Raw genomic sequence first — 18,814 nt, forward strand, 5'->3', positions numbered from 1 at the left:
GAGGCCATTGTGGTCGTGGACAGGTGAGCTGGTGGTGATAGGTGAGGGATCCTGCTGAGAGATCGTGAGCATGGGCACGTCTGTCTGGGTGGCAGGGCTGACAGGACCCAGTTATGGACCAGAGGTGAGGAGAAAGGCCCAGCTGGAGGCTGTCTGGCCGGTCCACCTCTTGACACCTGGAGTCATCCCTAGATGTAGAGGTCCGCAGACCTGCGACCCACCTCTGGTTCTGCCGCATCATCCTGGGACTTGAGCTGTCGGGTCCGTCTCCAAGCCTTAGTCTCTTCTACCAGATGGAGAGGAACCATCCCCTTGCCCAGAGGTGGGCTAAAAGAGGTATCAAGAGAGATGGGTGGCAGAGAACTTGGTAACGGCCAGAGAGAGGGAACTCGGCAGGTGTGTCTCTCATTCCTGGAGGGGATTTCCTACTTCGCCGAGGTCCCTCGAGCCCCCCAAATAGTAATCAGCCAATATTTGTTGGATAAACGAGTGGATTTCTGAGACAGACAAAATGGAGATTTCTTGGACAAACACGGAGCTGGAAGAAGTATATATTTGTGCTTGATTTCACATGTTATGTTTATCTCTCTTTCTGCCACTGAACATTATGAATCGGGAGCTGCACACCTTGGGAGACGGGAGAGATACAACCGAGAAGGTTAACGTCTCCATACACCCTCAGAATCACGTCAACTCACGGGAAGTGTGTGTGTGTGTGTGTGTGTGTGTGTATGTGTGTGTGTGTGTGTGTGTGTGTGTGTGTATGTGTTTCTGTGTGTGTGTTTCCTCCTGCAAGTCAGAGATGCCACAGCCCAGGACGCTGATTCTCAATGTACCCAGAGAGACGGCACTGGACCATCTCGGGTCCAGTGGACCACCTGATGGGGAGAAGGTCTCAAACTCCTCCGTGGACCTGGGCAGCCTGGTTTAGTGAAAAACAGTGACTAGTTTTTTAGTTAGTCCCTTTCTTCTTGCAGTTACTTATTCATCCTCCCCGAACTTTCTTTTACAGTAAGAGAACGCACGACGAAGCAGAGTACAGGCAAGTGGAACTCAGTTCATCTGATGATCTGCCCACACCCAGCTGAGTCACTCCTAATGGCTCCTCAGATGTCATTTTCTCGCTAAGACATTTGGAAAAATTTCTACCTCTGAATCACAAGCAAACATTATAATTCACCCATCTTCTCTAAGTTATGCAAGGAAGTATGATGCCCTAGGAAGTGGAAGATCAGGGGCGGATGAAATCAATGAATTCTCTGAGAACTTTGTTTTTCTCCTAATCATTCATTTGCCGAATGCAGGGCTGGGGGAGCCCCACCCGGCCACTGGGGTCATCTCCAGGGGAAGTGTGGCAGCAGCCGATGTGGCGTTTCTGGATGACGCTTGGTTTTCCTTATCGTCTTGGTCCTGTTCCCATAATAGACCCGAGTGTCATCCAGGAAGGGGCTTGCTGTCACCCCATCTTCTTGAGGATGGCTCCTCGCGACGAAGGGCTGGCCACTGGTACTTAATGATTTCAGTGTCCTTGGGCGAGCGGGGTCACCCCTGGTGCACAGGGCAGTTTCGCTCCTGCCCTCTGCCCCGCTGAAGCTCCGCTCAGGGTCCGTCACCATCACCTGCCTTTGTCACAGCCCTTCTCAGGGGAGATCCAGATGATTTTGTCATTCATCACAGATGGCCGCTTTTAATCACTTGCTGTGCTTCAGGGCAAGGGGTCACCTTCAGCCTGACAGGAGAGCAGACCTTGGGTCTCCCCCCGCGTGAACTGTCACACACTCACCTGTGTGGCGGGAAGGGGCCACTTCTCGGGGACTGAAAAAGGCACTGTGTCTTCAGCTCCTCACTGGCTCTCGCTAACCTGGCAGCCAGAGGGGCGCACGTTCCCCAGGGGGCAGGTCCCTTCATGAATAAGGACAGGGGAGCAGAGACAGGCTGGCGTCAGACCTGCTGCGTGTCCAGCCACCCTGTGCTACCCGGACGTGTTAAGTCCAGATGGAGGGCTCTGTGTGCCACAGCTAGCTTAGGCCAGATACACGGTAGGTGCTCAGGACCCAGGGTGCTGCTGCGTCTACGCAGTCAGCTGCATCGCCGCCTTCCATCCTGTGAAGCTGACTTGGAAAACACTGCCTGCCCAGGGGTGTTGAGGGCTGCTCAGTCCTCGACGCAGACCTGGGCCTCGGGACCGTCATCCCGCTTTCCAGCTGAGACGGCTCAGGTCTGGGGAGAGGTGGGCCCTGCTGAGCCGCAGCCTCTCTGCCTGGCATCCGCCCCCTACCCCCAACCCCCGCCCCTGGCAGCATCCCAAGCTCAGCACATGCCGCCCAGGCTGAGTAAACACTGCTGGCCGCGCTGGAATCAAAGCAAACAGGGTTCCTCTTCTTCCGCCGTTTTGCCAGCTGCCCCATTAACAGAAAAACCTTTTAAGCGCTCATCTGGAAACCTGGCAAACTGAGGTGACCAAGAGAGGCGTGCTCCAGGGTGGAGGCTGGCGTGCCCAGCCCGCTGCGCCCTGCTCCTCTGGCCTGCAGTGAACACATGGAGATCAAGGGTGTCCCTCAGGCCAGCCCCTGGGCCCTCCCAGCAGCTCTGCCCCCCACCGTGTCCTGCAGCGTCCCAAAATAGCTCGTGTGCTGACTCCACGTTCGATCCTGACATCCTTGTTCTTTGGAACAGTTTACGCTTTCAGCCTGGACCACCTCTTAGGGGACGGAGGAAAGCGCCCTCGGCACCGAGCCCCACCCATGAGGGCACACTCGAGGATAAATACGTTCTCGGCTCTAAGAAAACGCCCTTCTGAGCAGGGCTGCTCAAACTCGCCCAGCTGTTGGTCTGCCCTCAACAAACATTGACTGAGGCCCTGTTATGTATCAGGCACTTTGGGGACTCAAAAGGTGAAACGACACAGCAGCTCCCATGCTGGTGAGGAGATAAGGCAGGAGTAGAAGTAATGAGCAAACACAACCGTATGTGGAAACTGCCACTAAAGCTCTGGGGCCACCAAAAGGGGGGGGTGTCCCTGACCCCCCAGGGTCTGATCTCGTGCTCCAGCCTCGGAGTCTGCTGGGCAGGGGAGGGCGGGCTGGGCAGGTGGGGACACAGAGGGAAGAGGAAGGGGCGAAGGCACTGGGGTAGGGAGAGTGGGGTGACTTCCTTGGAAACCGAAAGGTTCATTCTGTGTATGTATGTATTTTCTTTAATTATAGTTGATTTACAATATTGTGTTAGTTTCAGGTGTACAGCACTAGATCTATATACTATATATATATATATACTTTTCTTTTTCAGACTCTTTTCCCTCATAGGTTATTACGAAATATTGAGTATGGTTCCCTGTGCTCTACAGGAGGTCCTTGTTGGTTGTCTATTTTATATATAGTAGTGTGTATCTGTTAACCCTAACCTCCGAATTTATCCCTCCCCTCTGCATATTTTTTAATTTGTGAAAAATACTGCTAAGCACATGCAGATTTCTTCCTCTTGGATGTACACAGTCTCCTCGTCTCTTTACCTTGGGGAGAGGCCAAGTTTGGACCAGAAGCAGGTGTGGGTCATGTGGTCATTCAGCTTTGAGTAGGAAGAAATTTCTGAACTAAGAAATGTTGCCAGAGTCCTCACCTTGTTCTAAGCTTGGAAAGATTCAGCCTTGCTTAACCTCTCTCTCCACGTATCACGTTGTTATTGTTGCCCAGCTGTTTCAGAGAAAGTTGCATGGTGACCTTGAATACCTGGCAATATCTCCTGAAAACAAGGATTTGCATTTGCATAGCCCCTGGGCTAAGATGGAGTTCAGAGATTATAACATGGCTACACTGTTACTATCCAATCTACACAGTCTGTATTCAAATGTCCATAATTGTCCCAGTTGTGTCCCTTACAGCAACTCCTCCTCTGGTCCAGGACCTGACCCAGAGTCACACGGGGCTCTTAGTCAGCACATGGCCGGTGAGGTCACCAGACAACGGACAGGAGAGGTCCTGCTGCTGACTCCGCGGGACAAAGTCCTTCTTCCCCACCTGTGGGTTTCCTTCCCAGTGTTCAGCTCAGGTCTTTGCTCTGTGGTTGAACTCCTGGGAGTACTAGAGGCTATCTTCCCCAGAAAGTCCTTTGGCAGTAACTTCCCTGCCCATGTCACTGACCTCATGTCATGGGCCCCCAGAGCCCTCTAGAAAGGCACGGGGTTTAGGAGTTGACAGTCAGGCTGGGGCGTGCGGGGTGAGAGGTGATGGGCCGGGGGCTGCTGGTGGGCGTGGTTTGCTGGGAGCGCTGGGCTGAGCACCTCCTGTGTGGCTGGCCCTTGCTGGGCATCAGGGAGATGTGGCTGGGAGTCCGTTTGGGTCTACGGGACTTCATCGTCTGGTAAAGGACCCAACAGCAAACAGTGAGCCCCCCGTGACAAGAGCGAAGGGGCAATAAAGCACAGAGCTGGGGGTCGAGGGGGCAGCCAGGCCCTGGTCTGGGCAGAAGGCCCGACAGAGCAGCTGCAGCCTCTGCATGAAGAGTGGCCTTGGCATGTCAGGGAGGGGCTAGTGAACACCAGTGTGAACACTGGGCTGGGCGAGAGCAGTCGTGGGCTGAGAACCTGAGGGCCCAGCGTCCAGGGAGCTGGCTTCCAGAGTCCTCACCATACAGGCTTTCTCAGGACCAGAGTTTGGAGGCGGTGCTGGGAAGGAAGCTTGGGGCCAGGTTAGCAAAGGCTTTGATGGCAAGCAGGGGAGTATATTTTCTTTACTTATTTTTTAGAAGTATCTTTTTAAGTTTTAATTTTTTTTTTTTTTTTTTTACTTTTATGGCCACACCTCGCGGCATGTGGGATCTTGGTTCCCCCACCAGTGATCAGACCCGCATCCCCTGCATTGGAAGCGTGGAGTCTTAACCACCGGGCCGCCAGGGAAGTCCCAAGCCAGGGAGTTCAGATTCTACGTCTTGACTGTGGTTTCCCAAACTCCCAAGAATCCCATGTCACCCAGACAAATTTGGCCAAGTTCAAAAAGCAAACTTTCTCGTTATCATTTTACTACTACACATACTAGTTATTTTTTTCTACTAACATCCGAGTATACAACATAAAAACTGTCCACCCGTGTTCCCCTGACGGTCACCTCAGCGCCACCAGTGGCTTTCAGACGAAGCACGGCTGCAGGCGAGGGAGTCATGGCAGGTTCTTGAGGGAGGGTGGGGAGACGTCTTAGCGGTCGTATGTATGACTGTGGTGAAGCCACTTCATGCTCTGGGATTCGTGGCCTCATCTGTCAAGCGATGTGTTTAGACAACAGGATTTCTAATAATACAACTGGCTTGGATGGGAAAGTTCTCTGGAGGTGGTCCTGGTCACCCCAGTGAGCTAGGAGTCTCACCAACTTGGGGCCCGGAGCCAGCGCTGGTGCCCAGAGTCCACCATGGAAGGCCTAGGCCTGGTGCCAGACTTCCACGCACCTTGAACGATGGCAGCCTTTGGTCTTGAACTCTAGGAAATGACCAGGCAATATTCTGTGTTGGGAGAGGAAAAAACTCCCCCTCCACAAGGATGATAGGGGGAGGGCTGGGGCTGGGCCTCTGGGCTGGACACACCCTCGGGTCACCCTGGGAGGTAGCCTGGTCAGCTGGTCCCATCGCTGCGATGACCAGAGCTGTGTGGGGCTCACAGCGGTGACGGGCGGCTCTCCCAGAGACTGGGGACCCTGTGAAGATCTTGCCCTTGGGCACAAAGCAAGGATGCGTGAGATCGTACACATTCAGATCGGCCAGTGTGGCAACCAGATCGGAGCCAAGGTAAGGAAAGTTCAATGACTAGTGCTGGCCTTTCCATGGTCCACAGTGCAGCCAACTCAGAAGATCCCCTAAGTTAGCAGGACGGACGGGGAGCCCAGCAGATGGAGACGCTTGGTGGGTATCTGACTTATTAAACGACACCTGTAGCTCAGGAGACCCAGGAAATAGTAAAGGCTTAAAGGGTTAATTTAATTCATGTTAATTCTGTTGACGGTTACATGTGTGTAATATACCTGTCAACCATTTTTACTCTGATCACTTTAGCAATGAACTTTTCATATCTAAAACCAGGAATTTGTCTCAAAACAGTTTTCCAAAGTTTCTTGGGAAAATTTTTACACCGTATTACTAAGATATCTTTCCCTCCCTCCCATGTTTATGTTATAAAGTTAAAAAAGATCAACTACTATTTTATTTCAAATGCAACAGAAAATGAAAGAGGTAAACCTAAAAGTTTTTTGGGTCCAGCAGCAGAAATAATTAAAATATATCCTCTGGAATATAGAAGTTTTTCTCCTTCCCCCTTAAATTTTTCTAAAACATACCTGGTACTGTTGGCCAATGCTAAAAAACAGATGCCACAGCCCAAGGTCTCCAACCCTAATTTTAAGATGATCAGTTCTACTATATAACAACTGTCTCTTTGCTATTTCGAAATTACTTTTACTAGTACGAATTGCATTAAAAATTTAATTGCACTAAAACTTTAAAAAATTTAAATGTGATAAAATGGTATAAAATGTACCATCGTAACCATGTTTAAGTGTACAGCTCAGTAATGTTAAGTATATTCACACTGTCGTGCCTCCAATCTCCTAAATGCTTTTCTTCTTGCAAAACTGAAACTCGGTACCATGAAACACTAACTCCCCATTTCCCCTCCCCCTGCCCCTGGCAACCGCAATTCGCCTTTCTGTCTCTATGAATTTGACAGCTCTTGGTGTCTCATATTAACAGTATTCGTCCTTTTGTGAGTGGCTTATTTCACTCAGCATAGTGTCCTCAGTGTCTATCCCTGTTGTAGCCTGTGTCAGAATTTCCTTCCTTTTTAAGGCTGAATAATAGTCCATCCTATAGAGAGACTGCATTCTGTTTATCCAGTCATCTGTCAATGGACACTTGGATTGTTTCCAACTTTTGGCTATTGGAACTAGTGCAGCTATGAAAAAATGAAAGTCTTTTAATACAGGTGTTTAAAACCCGGGGCAAAGAAAAGGACCGCTTGCAAAGGAGGTGTCACCCTTCCTTGCCGAGTGATAAGACGTTCAAAACTGAAACACACAGAGACGTGGGAGGCATGGGCCCCAACTGCGCTGAAGTTGGAAGACAGGATGGAGAAAGGACCCCAGGAGGGAGAGGAGGGTCTAGACAGGGTCTCAGCTCTGAATCCAGAACTGTGTTGTCTAGTGGTTAGAGGCCCAGCAACTACTTATTATTTGGGGCCATAAGAGCTTTAAGACATACATTTAATTTGTGCTGTGAGAGAACTTAAATTTCTTTCTTTTCCCACACCCTGTAGAGTGCTGATAATTTACTATAAAGTAATCTTGTTCATAAGACCAAGGCCACATCAGAGCCATCATTTACAAGATGTGGTTGGGAAAACACCCCAGGGGATTTTAACATAAATGAATGTATTTTCATTGCGCTTTACTATGTGCTCCTTCAGGTAACGAAAAGGGGTTATTATCTCAGTAACTGTTTCCATTCCATATAAAGAGCTTGGCACCTACCTATATTCATAGATACTGTAATGCGATTGGAAGTGTAGTATGTCTCAGGTAGTTACAAGAGAAGAGCTACGCATAATTCTGAATTGAGCGAATACCTGATCACCCAACTGCACACAGTTTACAAGCGCGCATAGGCGTCTTAGTGGGGGGCTTTTGGGAAAACTGCATGAAAATAAATCCGCAAAGTGAAAGGGGATATTATTGTGAAATCAGATAAGAATTCAGTTTATTTTCACGTAATGGGATCTATACTTTACTAGCTGGAAGCACTGTAAGGCCAAACTAGAGATACACTTCTGATGAGAAACTCTAAAAGAACAGCATTAATGTACACAAGGGCCTGAATTTAACAGGAGCAAAATCCAATTTAATATTTTATGTGTTGACATTTTATTGAAGCAGTTCAGGCTGACATAAAAAATCTTCACTTCATGGTGAGCAGAGGTGAAGAGTACGTTACGCCATGGGGTGGGCAGTTAGGAAAAGGGCCCCCAAGACCATGCTGGGGACGGAAGCGGGCCCAGGAGCCCTCACTTCCTGTCTTTCTGCTCAATGTGCTGTCGCCGACCTGGTGCTTGTCGGGGTCCCTCTGGACACTGACCTCCCCTCCTTCTGCTTTCAGTTCTGGGAGGTGATTGGCGAGGAGCATGGGATCGACTGGGCCGGAAGCTACCGCGGGGACAGCGCCCTGCAGCTGGAGAGGGTCAGCGTGTACTACAACGAGGCCCATGGTAGGACCTCGCTGTCGGCCCCCGTCACCAGCCCCAGGGACGCGGCAGAGAGAGGAGGTCCCGTGAGACGGGAACGCCAGATGGGGGATGTCCCGAGTGACCGAGGGCAGGACTGGCCACTAGAGGGTCACTGGTCTCTGGTCACTGGAGGGGGGCACACTCAACACAAGCAGTTTAGGCCCCGACCTTCCTTTCTGGGTTTTATTTTATTTAATGAATTGATTTATTTTTTAATTTTTTTAAACTTTTATTTCAGCTGTGCTGCACAGCTTGTGGGATCTTAGTTCCCCAACCGGGGACTGAACGCGTGCCCTCGGCAGTGGGAGCGCGGCAGTCCTAACCACTGGATCACTGGGGAATTCTCCCTTTCTGGATTTTAAATAAAAAGTAGAATCATTTCCAATAGGAACAAAATCCCTGTCGCTGGCAAGACAACAAACAAAATGGACAACGACGGAGAAAGTTATTTCTGCAGCGTTCTACAGATCTGTGTGATCGCTGCTGCAGTCCCAGATACGATTTCCAGTCTTTCTATCACAGACACCTTCAGGGAGGGCTCTTTTCTTCTGGACCCGTGTCACAGGGTTCTACTCTGATGAAACATTAACCTTTAGAAAAACAGCAGTTGGCTGACTTCTTCCTATTTTTCCACGCAGGTAAGAAATACGTGCCCCGAGCAGTCCTGGTGGACCTGGAACCTGGGACCATGGACAGCATCCGATCCAGCCGACTGGGGGCCCTCTTCCAACCAGACAGCTTTGTCCACGGTAGGTTTTCCTGGAAGGTTCCAGCGGGAAGAGAGGAGCGCTTCCTGGTGTGTTGCTGCCGACACCCTTCCCCCGACCCCAGCGGGCTAACCGAGTCCCTTGTGCCGCAGGTAACTCTGGGGCCGGCAACAACTGGGCCAAGGGCCACTACACGGAGGGGGCCGAGCTGGTGGAGAGCGTGCTGGACGCGGTGCGCGCCGAGGCCGAGGGCTGCGACTGCCTGCAGGGCTTCCAGCTCGTGCACTCGCTAGGCGGGGGCACGGGCTCAGGGATGGGCACGCTGCTCCTGGGCAAGATCCGCGAGGAGTACCCCGACCGTATCCTCAACTCCTTCAGCGTGATGCCCTCGCCCAAGGTGTCGGACACGGTGGTGGAGCCCTACAACGCCGTGCTGTCCGTGCACCAGCTCCTGCAGAACTCGGACGCCTGCTTCTGCATCGACAACGAGGCCCTCTATGACATCTGCTTCCGCACCCTCCGGCTGGCCACGCCCACCTATGGCGACCTCAACCACCTGGTGTCCCTGACCATGAGCGGCGTCACCACGTCGCTGCGCTTCCCAGGCCAGCTCAACGCCGACCTGCGCAAGCTGGCCGTGAACATGGTGCCCTTCCCGCGCCTGCACTTCTTCATGCCCGGCTTCGCGCCGCTCACGGCCCAGGGCAGCCAGCAGTACCGCGCGCTCTCAGTGGCCGAGCTCACCCAGCAGATGTTCGACGCCCGCAACACCATGGCCGCCTGCGACCCCCGCCGCGGCCGCTACCTGACCGTGGCCTGCATCTTCCGGGGGAGGATGTCCACCAAGGAGGTGGACGCGCAGCTGCTCGCCGTGCAGACCAGGAGCAGCGGCTGCTTCGTGGAGTGGATCCCCAACAACGTCAAGGTGGCCGTGTGCGACATCCCGCCCCGGGGGCTGAGCATGGCGGCCACCTTCATCGGCAACAGCACGGCCATCCAGGAGCTCTTCAGCAGGATTTCTGAGCACTTCTCGGCCATGTTCAAGAGGAAGGCCTTCGTGCACTGGTACACGGGCGAGGGGATGGACATCAATGAGTTTGCCGAAGCCGAGAGTAATATCCAGGATTTGGTGTCCGAGTACCAACAGCTTCAAGATGCCGAAGCAGTTCCGGAGGAGAAGGAGGAGGTCGGGGGCGAGGCAGAAAGGGAACCAGGAGATAAGGGACATTAACCATGAGAGAAGCTGCGCGAGGCTGGCTGCGGCGTGGAGTCACGTCCAGTGTTCTCACCTAGGATGAGTGAGTCCCCACGGCCGTCCCCGGCCAGTTCTGCACCGTAGCACCGCGACCCACACGCAGCCACCCAATATTAGCTTCAACACAGGACTGCGCGGGTGGGGAAGTACTGATGGGCAGTAGGGTCTTCTGCTGGCACCGACTAGCCTTGAAGAGCTTCATATCCCCTGCCCACTCTAGTCGCTTCTTTTTAATAGCCAGGTGAACTTATGGTAAAGCGCTCCCTCTGTTTAAAGATCTGGATTGGCTATTTGCTGTATGCCTAGCACTGCGCCAGGCATCAGGGCTCCACACGTGAACGCGCGGGGAGCCACGGCAGTTGAGGTTAAATTGTAGATGCTTTAGCTACGCTGGTAAGCGTCCCGGAATCTGTACTCGGCATCCCGGGCTGCTAAGGCTCTTCCTGCAGGTTCTCTCTTAACTCGCTGCCCGCAGCCCACCTGTTCACACCTGCCGTCCTCCAGAAATGCCAGGTGACTGCTTGGTGTGCAGGAGGTTCGCAGAGGTAAATGGGCTTCAGCGTCCACTAGTAAATTGTGGAGACTGTGTGTACGTTTCAACGTACCAACTGCAAAGGGCAAAAGGGAGGAAAGGAGAGTGGCATTCCTTCCCACGAATACCCGGGCAAAAAAAAATAAAAAACAAAAAAACAAAAAACGACAAGCAAAACTCGAGAACTTCAAGCCTCTGGCCTTTATGTCTGAAGAGCTGGCTTTTAACATAGGTGTATTTACATACGTTTAAGTTTCTTATTAATGTTTGATTCTGAGAATTCATTAATCATCATCTTTGGTTTTCCTTGTAAAGGCTATCTCGAAATGCCCTTTTCACTTTCACGCGGCGATCACCTCCTGAAAGCTCCCTGTAGCCGCTCTGTTCTTTAAAAGGGCACAGGCGCGCTCAGCAACCATTCAAACGGAGGAATTGAGCAGCGGTGGCTGCAGTGTCCTTCGCAGTTACGGAGGACATCGTCTCATTAGGGAACTTTTACAGTTCAAATTAATTTGCAGAAGTTGCCATAATGTTTGCATGATCATGCAGCTTTAACCATTACATGATTTTAATCTGCTCACATTACAACAGGACCAGATACACAAAAGCGTAATCAGATCATCCATAACTTCTTAATTACAGTTTACCTATTCCTGACATACAGCACTGCCATCCCTTCCAGCGCCGCAAGGGTTTTAATGGCCTTCTAGAATTACCACGGAGCTGTCCTATTTGATCCATGGGTAGCTGGCGACAGGAGGAAATATTTACTTGCAGGCAACTGGATTTGCTCTGTAATCTGCAGTAATGAGGTAGCCGGTGAATGGGTGACAGGAGCTCATTTTGAGAAACTTCACTCTTTTCATGTAGTCTTATGAGGAAATAACTAAAACATGTACCAAGAGAAAATTGTCTCGCTGTTGGTATCATGACAAGTCTTCTATTTCCAGAATTACAAAAAAAAAAAAAAAATTTAAATACTTTCTACTTGTGGTTCAAAAAGCACTAAAAACAAAAGTAGATTTAAAAGTAGATTTAAGGAACTGCACCTAAACGACTCCTAGTTTGAAGTTCATAACTTCCTTAGATGCTAAAAAGACTTATAACCTGCGATTACATAAGAATTTACACACGATTCCTCTAGCACTTTTTTTCACTTTCTCAAACCTGAAAAGGCAATTAAATAGATGCAAGAAAGGATAAAGATCTAAATTAAAAAAAACCCTGCTGATTTATATTACTGTAAAGATTTTTGTTTGCTCAACAGTAATCATTAAAATAAAAGAAATACAATTTTAAATGGCTAAATTGCTTTATTTCAGACTAAATAAATTCCTTTTCTTGGAATTCTAACCGTCCAGACTGATTAATGTGAGTAGTTAAAAATATTTTCAGAATGCATCTCACCATCCTACTCTTTCGTATGGTAGAAATAGATTAAAAAAAAAAAACCCAAAAACCCCACTAGAAACCGAAAGAAATCTGTCCCCTGTGATTTTGAAGAGCCTATTCCTTTAGCTGTATGGTTGCTACAGCGACATTGGTCTCTCGGAGACCAAGACGGTGGAATCAGAATTTCAGAGCTTGTCTGATTCCTTCACTTCACACACGAGAACACTGCGTGAGTGAAGAGACTGAATCCCTCACAAATCACTCAGGTGGTTAGTGAAATACCCACAACAAGATCTGATCAGGGCCCCCTGGTAGTCTGGACACAGTGGTCCTGCCACCTCCCAGCAGGGCATCACAGTATCGGTTCAGGATTTTTTAATCACAGAGAAAGAGCCTCAAAGAATCTTTACTGAGCAGTGAATCTGTCCTTTACTCAGTTGACTTTTAATCCTTTCCATACCACAAGCCCTGTCCCTAAGTCTCTTTTCTAATTATCCCATTTGCCTCCCGAATGAATGACTTATCTCTAATTGAATTGGTTGGGAAGAATTTAGCCCTTTGCCTATCAGTTACTTTTATTTGCCTGGTACCAAGAAGGCCCCACGGCCTTGTGATCCATTTATTCCCGTCCCTGTAATGAAAGATGCCTCCTGGTACCTTAACTGTGGGGACCGGAAGCATGACAACTGAGGGGCCTTGACTTCAAAAGAGCAGGACAACAGCCTGAGGCACAGGGCACAAGGGGCTCGTAGGCTGCTTCTGTCCAGCCCTGCAGCTCCTCGCGTGCCCCATGCCAAGAATGAGATAAAGCCTGTAGGTCAAGTGTCCAGGGCAGGAAGTCCTCTCCAGAAGCCAACAGCAAAGGCGTTTTCTTGCCCTCATCCTTGGCATGGCGGAGTGGCCGTGATAAATTATTGTTAGCTTAAGTACCAAGCTGAGAACCTGTCCTGGGGCAGAAGCTAAACCGGTGTTTCAACATTTCCTGTCCAAGTGTCTCTCTCCATGTCCAGAAGTGGGTAAAAATCAAGCAGTTAACTCTGCAACTTTGTAAGCTTTGGGGTTTTACTTGGCTGAGTGCCTTCAAGTTTCAAAGAAAGAGAAAAACACCCTGCTGGCAACAATTCTTCAACCCTAAATATTTAATAGGTAAACGAATCGCCGTGAAAACACCATGGACCTGCTGTCATGACCATGCCCTAGACCTGCAGTCCAGAAGCTTAGATTTTCACGTCAGCTCGGCCATCAGCTCGGTAAGCATGTTGCTGAGCGGCTTTGCCTCGTTTCCTATGAGAAGTGCTCCCAGAATATAAAGATTCACTTACAAGACAATGTGAAAAGTATCTCGTGCTTAGCGAATTTCGACAATAGTACTTCTCTATAGCTTTGAAGTGCACGATAGAAAATGAATACTACAATTTAGCATTTCTTCTCATCTACGCTTTCCATAATTATTCGCACTCAGCCTGCTGAATCGCACCACCTGGATACGGCTGCCGGCGCAGAAGGACGAGGCCAGCAGACAACCCGGCCCACCCCTGACCCCAACCCACTGCTCTGACATGACGTCTGCAATTCAAAGATAAGGGGCAAGACAGCCTCAATGACGGAGCCCAATTCTGTCAATTACGTCACGAAAAAGAGAACCTTTTCTTTTGAGACATTTTCAAAATGTCTCCTGGATCCCTCTGGTCACTAGATATGATATCTGTTCTCCCTTTAACTTTTTCTTTTTTTCAGCTGTACGTCTTACAGGACCTTAGTTCGCCGACCAGGGATTGAACCCGTGCCCCGTGCAGTGGAAGCTCGGAGTCCTAACCACTGGACCACCAGGGAATTCACTGTTCTCCTTTAAAAAGCCCTGGTTCGTATGATCATAATCCTGCAGTGGTGTGGTAGTTCCCAAACAGAAAAAGTCCGAGAGAAACCAAAAACCAACAGCAAGAGTGAACTGTACTTTAATTTATTGGCATTGTCAATCTATGAACAAGACAGGTTTTTTTTTCCCCCACGAAGGGGGATCGTTTTCAATCTGCCATAACACGTGCCCACACATCTTCACCATGAACATGCAGCATTTCAAGCTGTAGTCAGGGTCTAGGAGGAAAAGAGAAACAGCAAGTTGCCAGTCCTTCATGTTTTCTTAAAAATCCAACACGAATAGGGAAAGTAACTTCCTTATAATGAGCAGTATAATATGACTGCAGATCTCCTTCACTCGGTTGGTGATAAACGCTGGCTCTCAGCTGTAAAAAGCGCAGGTTCATGTGCACTGCCTTAGCCGAAGAGGCACTTCCCTGCTAAGGAAAACCAAACACTCTCCCTGCAATAAAGAAACACTCTGCCTTTAAAAGACGCTAAATCCCCTATGCTGAGGCGGTGGGGCTGCGTCCCCAGCACGATGGATAGAGAATGGTCACTGTTCTGCTTACCGGAGCTGGACACTACTACTTCCTGGCCCAAAGGACATTACAAGGTGGAGGGAGTTCGATGCGGAGTCTGGCTCGGCCATGCTGCAGGCACAGGCTGGGTGATTTTTCTCAGTTAGCTCGTTGTTAAAACAAAACAACCCAACCTAAAACCAGGTCTCATTCCTCAGAATTATGAGATCAGACAGAGAGCCCCAGAAAAAGGGCTCAACACCGCATCTCCAGACTTGTAATAAAATATTTACTAATTCAAAATGAAAATGAAAAGTGCTTAGGGGAGACAGTTCCAATAAGTACAATAGCTCATAACCACAAGCTGCCAGAGGATTACTATTTATCACATTTCCCTGCAACTGCGGGTCTGAAGCTTTTTTAAAGCTAAACAAGAAAATTAAATCTGAAAAACAGCTTTCCGGTAATTTGCCTCGCTTGATCTTCGAAATAATAATGTCAAGAAAGCAGTTTAGAGATCAAATCACTTTAATAGTTTGGAACACAAAAGTCTGAACTTATCAACGGTACGAAACTGCCTTACTTTGCATTGCCAACATCAGAAGTAAAATGAACCAAACTCTGAAAACATAAATTTAGCCAAACAGTATTCACTGCAGGGTCTTGCCGATTTTATTGCTTGATAAAATAGCAGGACCCTTGCCTGTACCTGTAGCCCTACGTTCGGGAAGTAGTGATTTGTGAGAACATGAGCAGATGTGGGGGAAATAAAAACTCAAAGAACTGTAATTTTTCATGCTCCTGAACTGTTACATCACTCCAGTAACAATTATAAAAGTGGGGAGTTTATCCTCCGAATTATTTGATTTTGTGCAGACACATGAAACAGGTTTAATTAAAATAAGATGGCTTTCTACCTAGCATTGCTCAATGAACTGAAAATCAACGTGGCAGGTTACTTCTGCTTGTCAGGGCCTCGAAATGACATTCTTTCATGATGCCATGGGGCTTCCACAACCTGTATGTGTGACATTACCATCCCACTAACTTACTTCTAGATGTGCTGATGGACCAAATGTGGACAGAAGGCCGAACTAAAATTATTTTGATTTTTAAAAGCTCTCTAAATACTTAAGATGCAACTCTTTCTCTAAATCCACCAACAACTTACAGATTATTCTTTTTTCACTTTCACAATTTTTATGCTGCTGCCAGAAGTCTTCTCGGTGTTTGCTTTGAATCCCGTCTTCAGCGCATCCCTCACTGCTTTTGCACAGATCTGGGAGTATCGGATGTAGCTGGAGGAACACGAGAGACAATATAAAGCTAATTATCAATGATCCAGCCAGACTTGCTGTGTGACTGTGCTTTTGTTTTTCTTCCTATACTTTTCATTTTGGTTGGATTGTACATCATTGTAGAACTGAACTTAAAAATGACTAATGCGGGGCTTCCCTGGTGGTGCAGTGGTTAAGAATCCGCCTGCCAATGCAGGGACTTGGGTTCGAACCCTGGTCCGGGAAGATCCCACATGCCGCGGAGCAATTAAGCCCATGTGCTCCAACTACTGAGCCTGCGCTCTAGAGCCCACGAGCCACAACTACTGAGCCCGTGCGCCCTAGAGCCCGTGCCCCACAACGAGAAGCCACCACAATGAAAAGCCTGTGCGCAGAAACAAAGACCCAACATAGCCAAAAAAAAAAAAAAAAAGTTAATTAATTTAAAAAAAATGACTAATGCAAAAGGAATCTATACAAAGAAAAAGAAGAGCAGAAAGAAATGTATCAAAGTCTTAATTGGGGTTAGGTGATTTTTGGTTTTTCTTCTTTGCAGTGTTTTCTCTTTAATACATATTAATTTGAAATAAAAGATGCATATATTAGAGAAAAAAACCCCACAGCACAGTAAACAGTCCTAAATGTTAACAGAGGGTATGAGTGGTTTTTTTCCATTTCTCTATTTAAAATTTTTTCTTTTATTATTCTTACAAGGTAAAGTATACATAATTAAAAGAAGGAAAAAAAACTATTTTGAATTAAAACGGCTCTACTTCTGATTATTTAAAGGTTTTCCTGCGAATATTGGATTCTGCTTGTCAGGCCTGCCATTGAAAATACTTCCCAAGCAAGGTTTCTAAATTAAACGGAGAAGTCCTTAGAGAACATCATCAATTCCAGCAAAATATCTAACAGCCAGCTTCCTGTTTTGTAGATGGACTCCCATCAACATCTTATTTTCCAAAAGATGTCAGCTCACTTTTTACACTGTTTGAAAACAGGAAGGACAGAGGGGAGGGAGCTGCTGACTATTTTCTCATGTTTCAGGTTTGTTTTTTTGGGCCAGAGATAGGAGTTCCAATTCTTGCTTCCACTCCTACTAACTGGTGAATTTTACGCTGTTCCATCTTTTGGGCTAATTTATTCTGTAAAAACAATGGAACAAAGCAGAAGGATAACAGTATTTGCCTCACTGGTGGCAGGGAGGAGGAAAGACAAAGTGTGGAGAGCAGGATTGCCCCACCTGTCTTGTAGGAGGTGCTTAATACATGGTCCCTCTGACTGGGGCCATCATCCTTCCAACTGTACAAAACTTTGCTTGACCTTGAAAGTCAGGACACACTTGGGTTGCCCACAGTCACATACCCACAGACGGTCACTACTAGGAGGTGCTACTTAATCTAGTCAAGCAACAAGGTGTGTTAACCTGAGCCAGGTGAGCGGCTCAACTGGGTGCACAGGCAAAGAAACCAGGTGTGACACCTAGATCCATGGTGTCTCCATTTCGCCAGAAGCCATGTCCTCCAGTGGGTTCCATACTTTGGCTTCCCAAGAGCCACCACTCACCTTGTGGCAGAGCTTTGTACACCTTACCGAGGGCTCAGCCGTTTTACCAATAAGGAAACCTGAGAGCAAGAGGAGCTAATTTAATAAAAGATGGATATGCCATTTTAAAAGGCCCCACCTTAATGCTGGAACGGCCAGGTATGGTGACCGTGGTTACCTCCAGAGACCTCTCTCCTCTCCTTCAAGTTCTCAAGTTGTATGTGGCTCTGTTACTTCTAGAACGTCAACCGAGTGTAATTTAAAGGACAAAGGCCCCGCGGGTGAGAAGCGCCGTCCACGGGAAGACACGGCACTTGTCGAGCGCGTTCAAGGCGGCGCACAGGTGCTCGGCGGCGCCCCCGGCAGGTGCGGACAGGTGCTCGGCCCCGGCGCGCCCGCATCCCACGGCCGTGAACCCGGCCTCCCCGCCCGCAGGCCGCCATCTTGGGGCCGCACTCGCCGGAGCCACCCCCACCCCCGTCGCGCCCGGCGTGACCTCCGACCCCGGTTCGCCCCGGACCTCCCCGCGCCCCAGCTGTCCGCCCCTCCCGATGTCCGGCCCTACCTGAGTCCAGCTTGTCGCCAGTACGCCACCATGATGTCGCGAGAGGGGGCGCGTCGGGCCGAATCCCGAGGACCCGTCAAGGGCGGCTCAGCGTGCAGGCCGGCTGCCGGAAGGTCAGGCCTGAGAAGCGGAAGGGGCGGAGCTCCGGCCCTGCCAATCCCACCGCCCCTTGCCCCGCCCCGCCTTCCCGAACGGCCTCTGCCGTCTCACCGCAGAATCCTCCAGGCTCCGCGAGCCAATGGGGGCGCGCGGCCCGGGCCGCGGGTGCCAATCCCCGGGCGGGCGGGCCGGTCGGCCGCGCGTTCCTATTGGCTCCGCGGGCTTTCGTAGTGTCTCAGGCGGCGGCGGCCGGGGCGGCGGGGCAAGAGGGGGAGTTGGAGGGAACGCGCGGCCGCGTAGCTTCGGGAGCGCGAGACTCGGGGCCGCGTCGAGGTCGGTGTCGGGGCGCACCGCCCCCCCCGACCCGACGGCCGCGTCCAGACCTTCATATTGACAACACTCAAGCATGTTCGCCCCGAGTTAACAGTTAAAACGAGCCGCCCCCCGACAATCCCTAGGGTTTCAGGCCGGCCCGGGGCACCAGAACCTGGCCGGGGAGAATGAACTGGACATCGGAGGGAGGAGGGGAGGAGGCCCAGCGCGTCCAGCTTAAGAGACTCAACCTCGCGGCGCAGAGCCGGCTCGAGCGCGCGGCAATTAGGTGAATTCTTACAAGGAAAAGCATTTCTTTTGCTCCTTAGTTATTAAAAAGAAATTGTAATCAGGAAAAACATCATAGTTAAAAGGAAGTTTTTATTAACAGGAAGGTTTTTCTTAATTCATATAAGATCCATCTTTAACATTAAACAGGATAATATGCTCCATAATCCGAGAGTCTAATTCTAACCCATGAACACTCTACTCCAGTTT

At 49.5% G+C, this 18,814-nt stretch overlaps 2 protein-coding genes across 2 annotated transcripts; one reads left to right on the plus strand and one right to left on the minus strand.

Annotated features, from left to right (window-relative positions):
• The first annotated feature begins 8,927 nt into the window (after positions 1-8,927).
• Positions 8,928-10,192, plus strand: TUBB1 (tubulin beta 1 class VI). Its single transcript, XM_030841496.3, has 2 exons — positions 8,928-9,003; positions 9,114-10,192. Exons 1-2 carry the CDS (start codon positions 8,943-8,945, stop codon positions 10,190-10,192), a joined length of 1,140 nt encoding a protein of 379 aa, XP_030697356.2. The 5' UTR covers positions 8,928-8,942.
• Positions 10,193-14,084: 3,892 nt separating this feature from the next.
• Positions 14,085-18,066, minus strand: ATP5F1E (ATP synthase F1 subunit epsilon). Its single transcript, XM_030841497.2, has 3 exons — positions 17,906-18,066; positions 15,690-15,816; positions 14,085-14,234 (listed from the first exon to the last, which is right to left on the minus strand). Exons 1-2 carry the CDS (start codon positions 17,935-17,937, stop codon positions 15,693-15,695), a joined length of 156 nt encoding a protein of 51 aa, XP_030697357.1. The 5' UTR covers positions 17,938-18,066; the 3' UTR covers positions 14,085-14,234; positions 15,690-15,692.
• Between the last annotated feature and the right edge of the window lie 748 nt (positions 18,067-18,814).

Source organism: Globicephala melas, chromosome 15 (assembly GCF_963455315.2).
Source record: "Globicephala melas chromosome 15, mGloMel1.2, whole genome shotgun sequence".
Lineage (NCBI taxonomy): Eukaryota > Metazoa > Chordata > Mammalia > Artiodactyla > Delphinidae > Globicephala > Globicephala melas.

Excerpts from the sequence above, each read along its gene's own strand:
- TUBB1 (XM_030841496.3), top strand. The coding sequence starts at position 8,943 with ATGGACAGCATCCGATCCAGCCGACTGGGGGCCCTCTTCCAACCAGAC. Across the intron at positions 9,004-9,113 it reads ACCAGACAGCTTTGTCCACG|GTAACTCTGGGGCCGGCAAC; the intron begins GTAGGTTTTCCT and ends CTTGTGCCGCAG.
- ATP5F1E (XM_030841497.2), bottom strand. The coding sequence starts at position 17,937 with ATGGTGGCGTACTGGCGACAAGCTGGACTCAG. Across the intron at positions 15,817-17,905 it reads TGGCGACAAGCTGGACTCAG|CTACATCCGATACTCCCAGA; the intron begins GTAGGGCCGGAC and ends GTGTTCCTCCAG.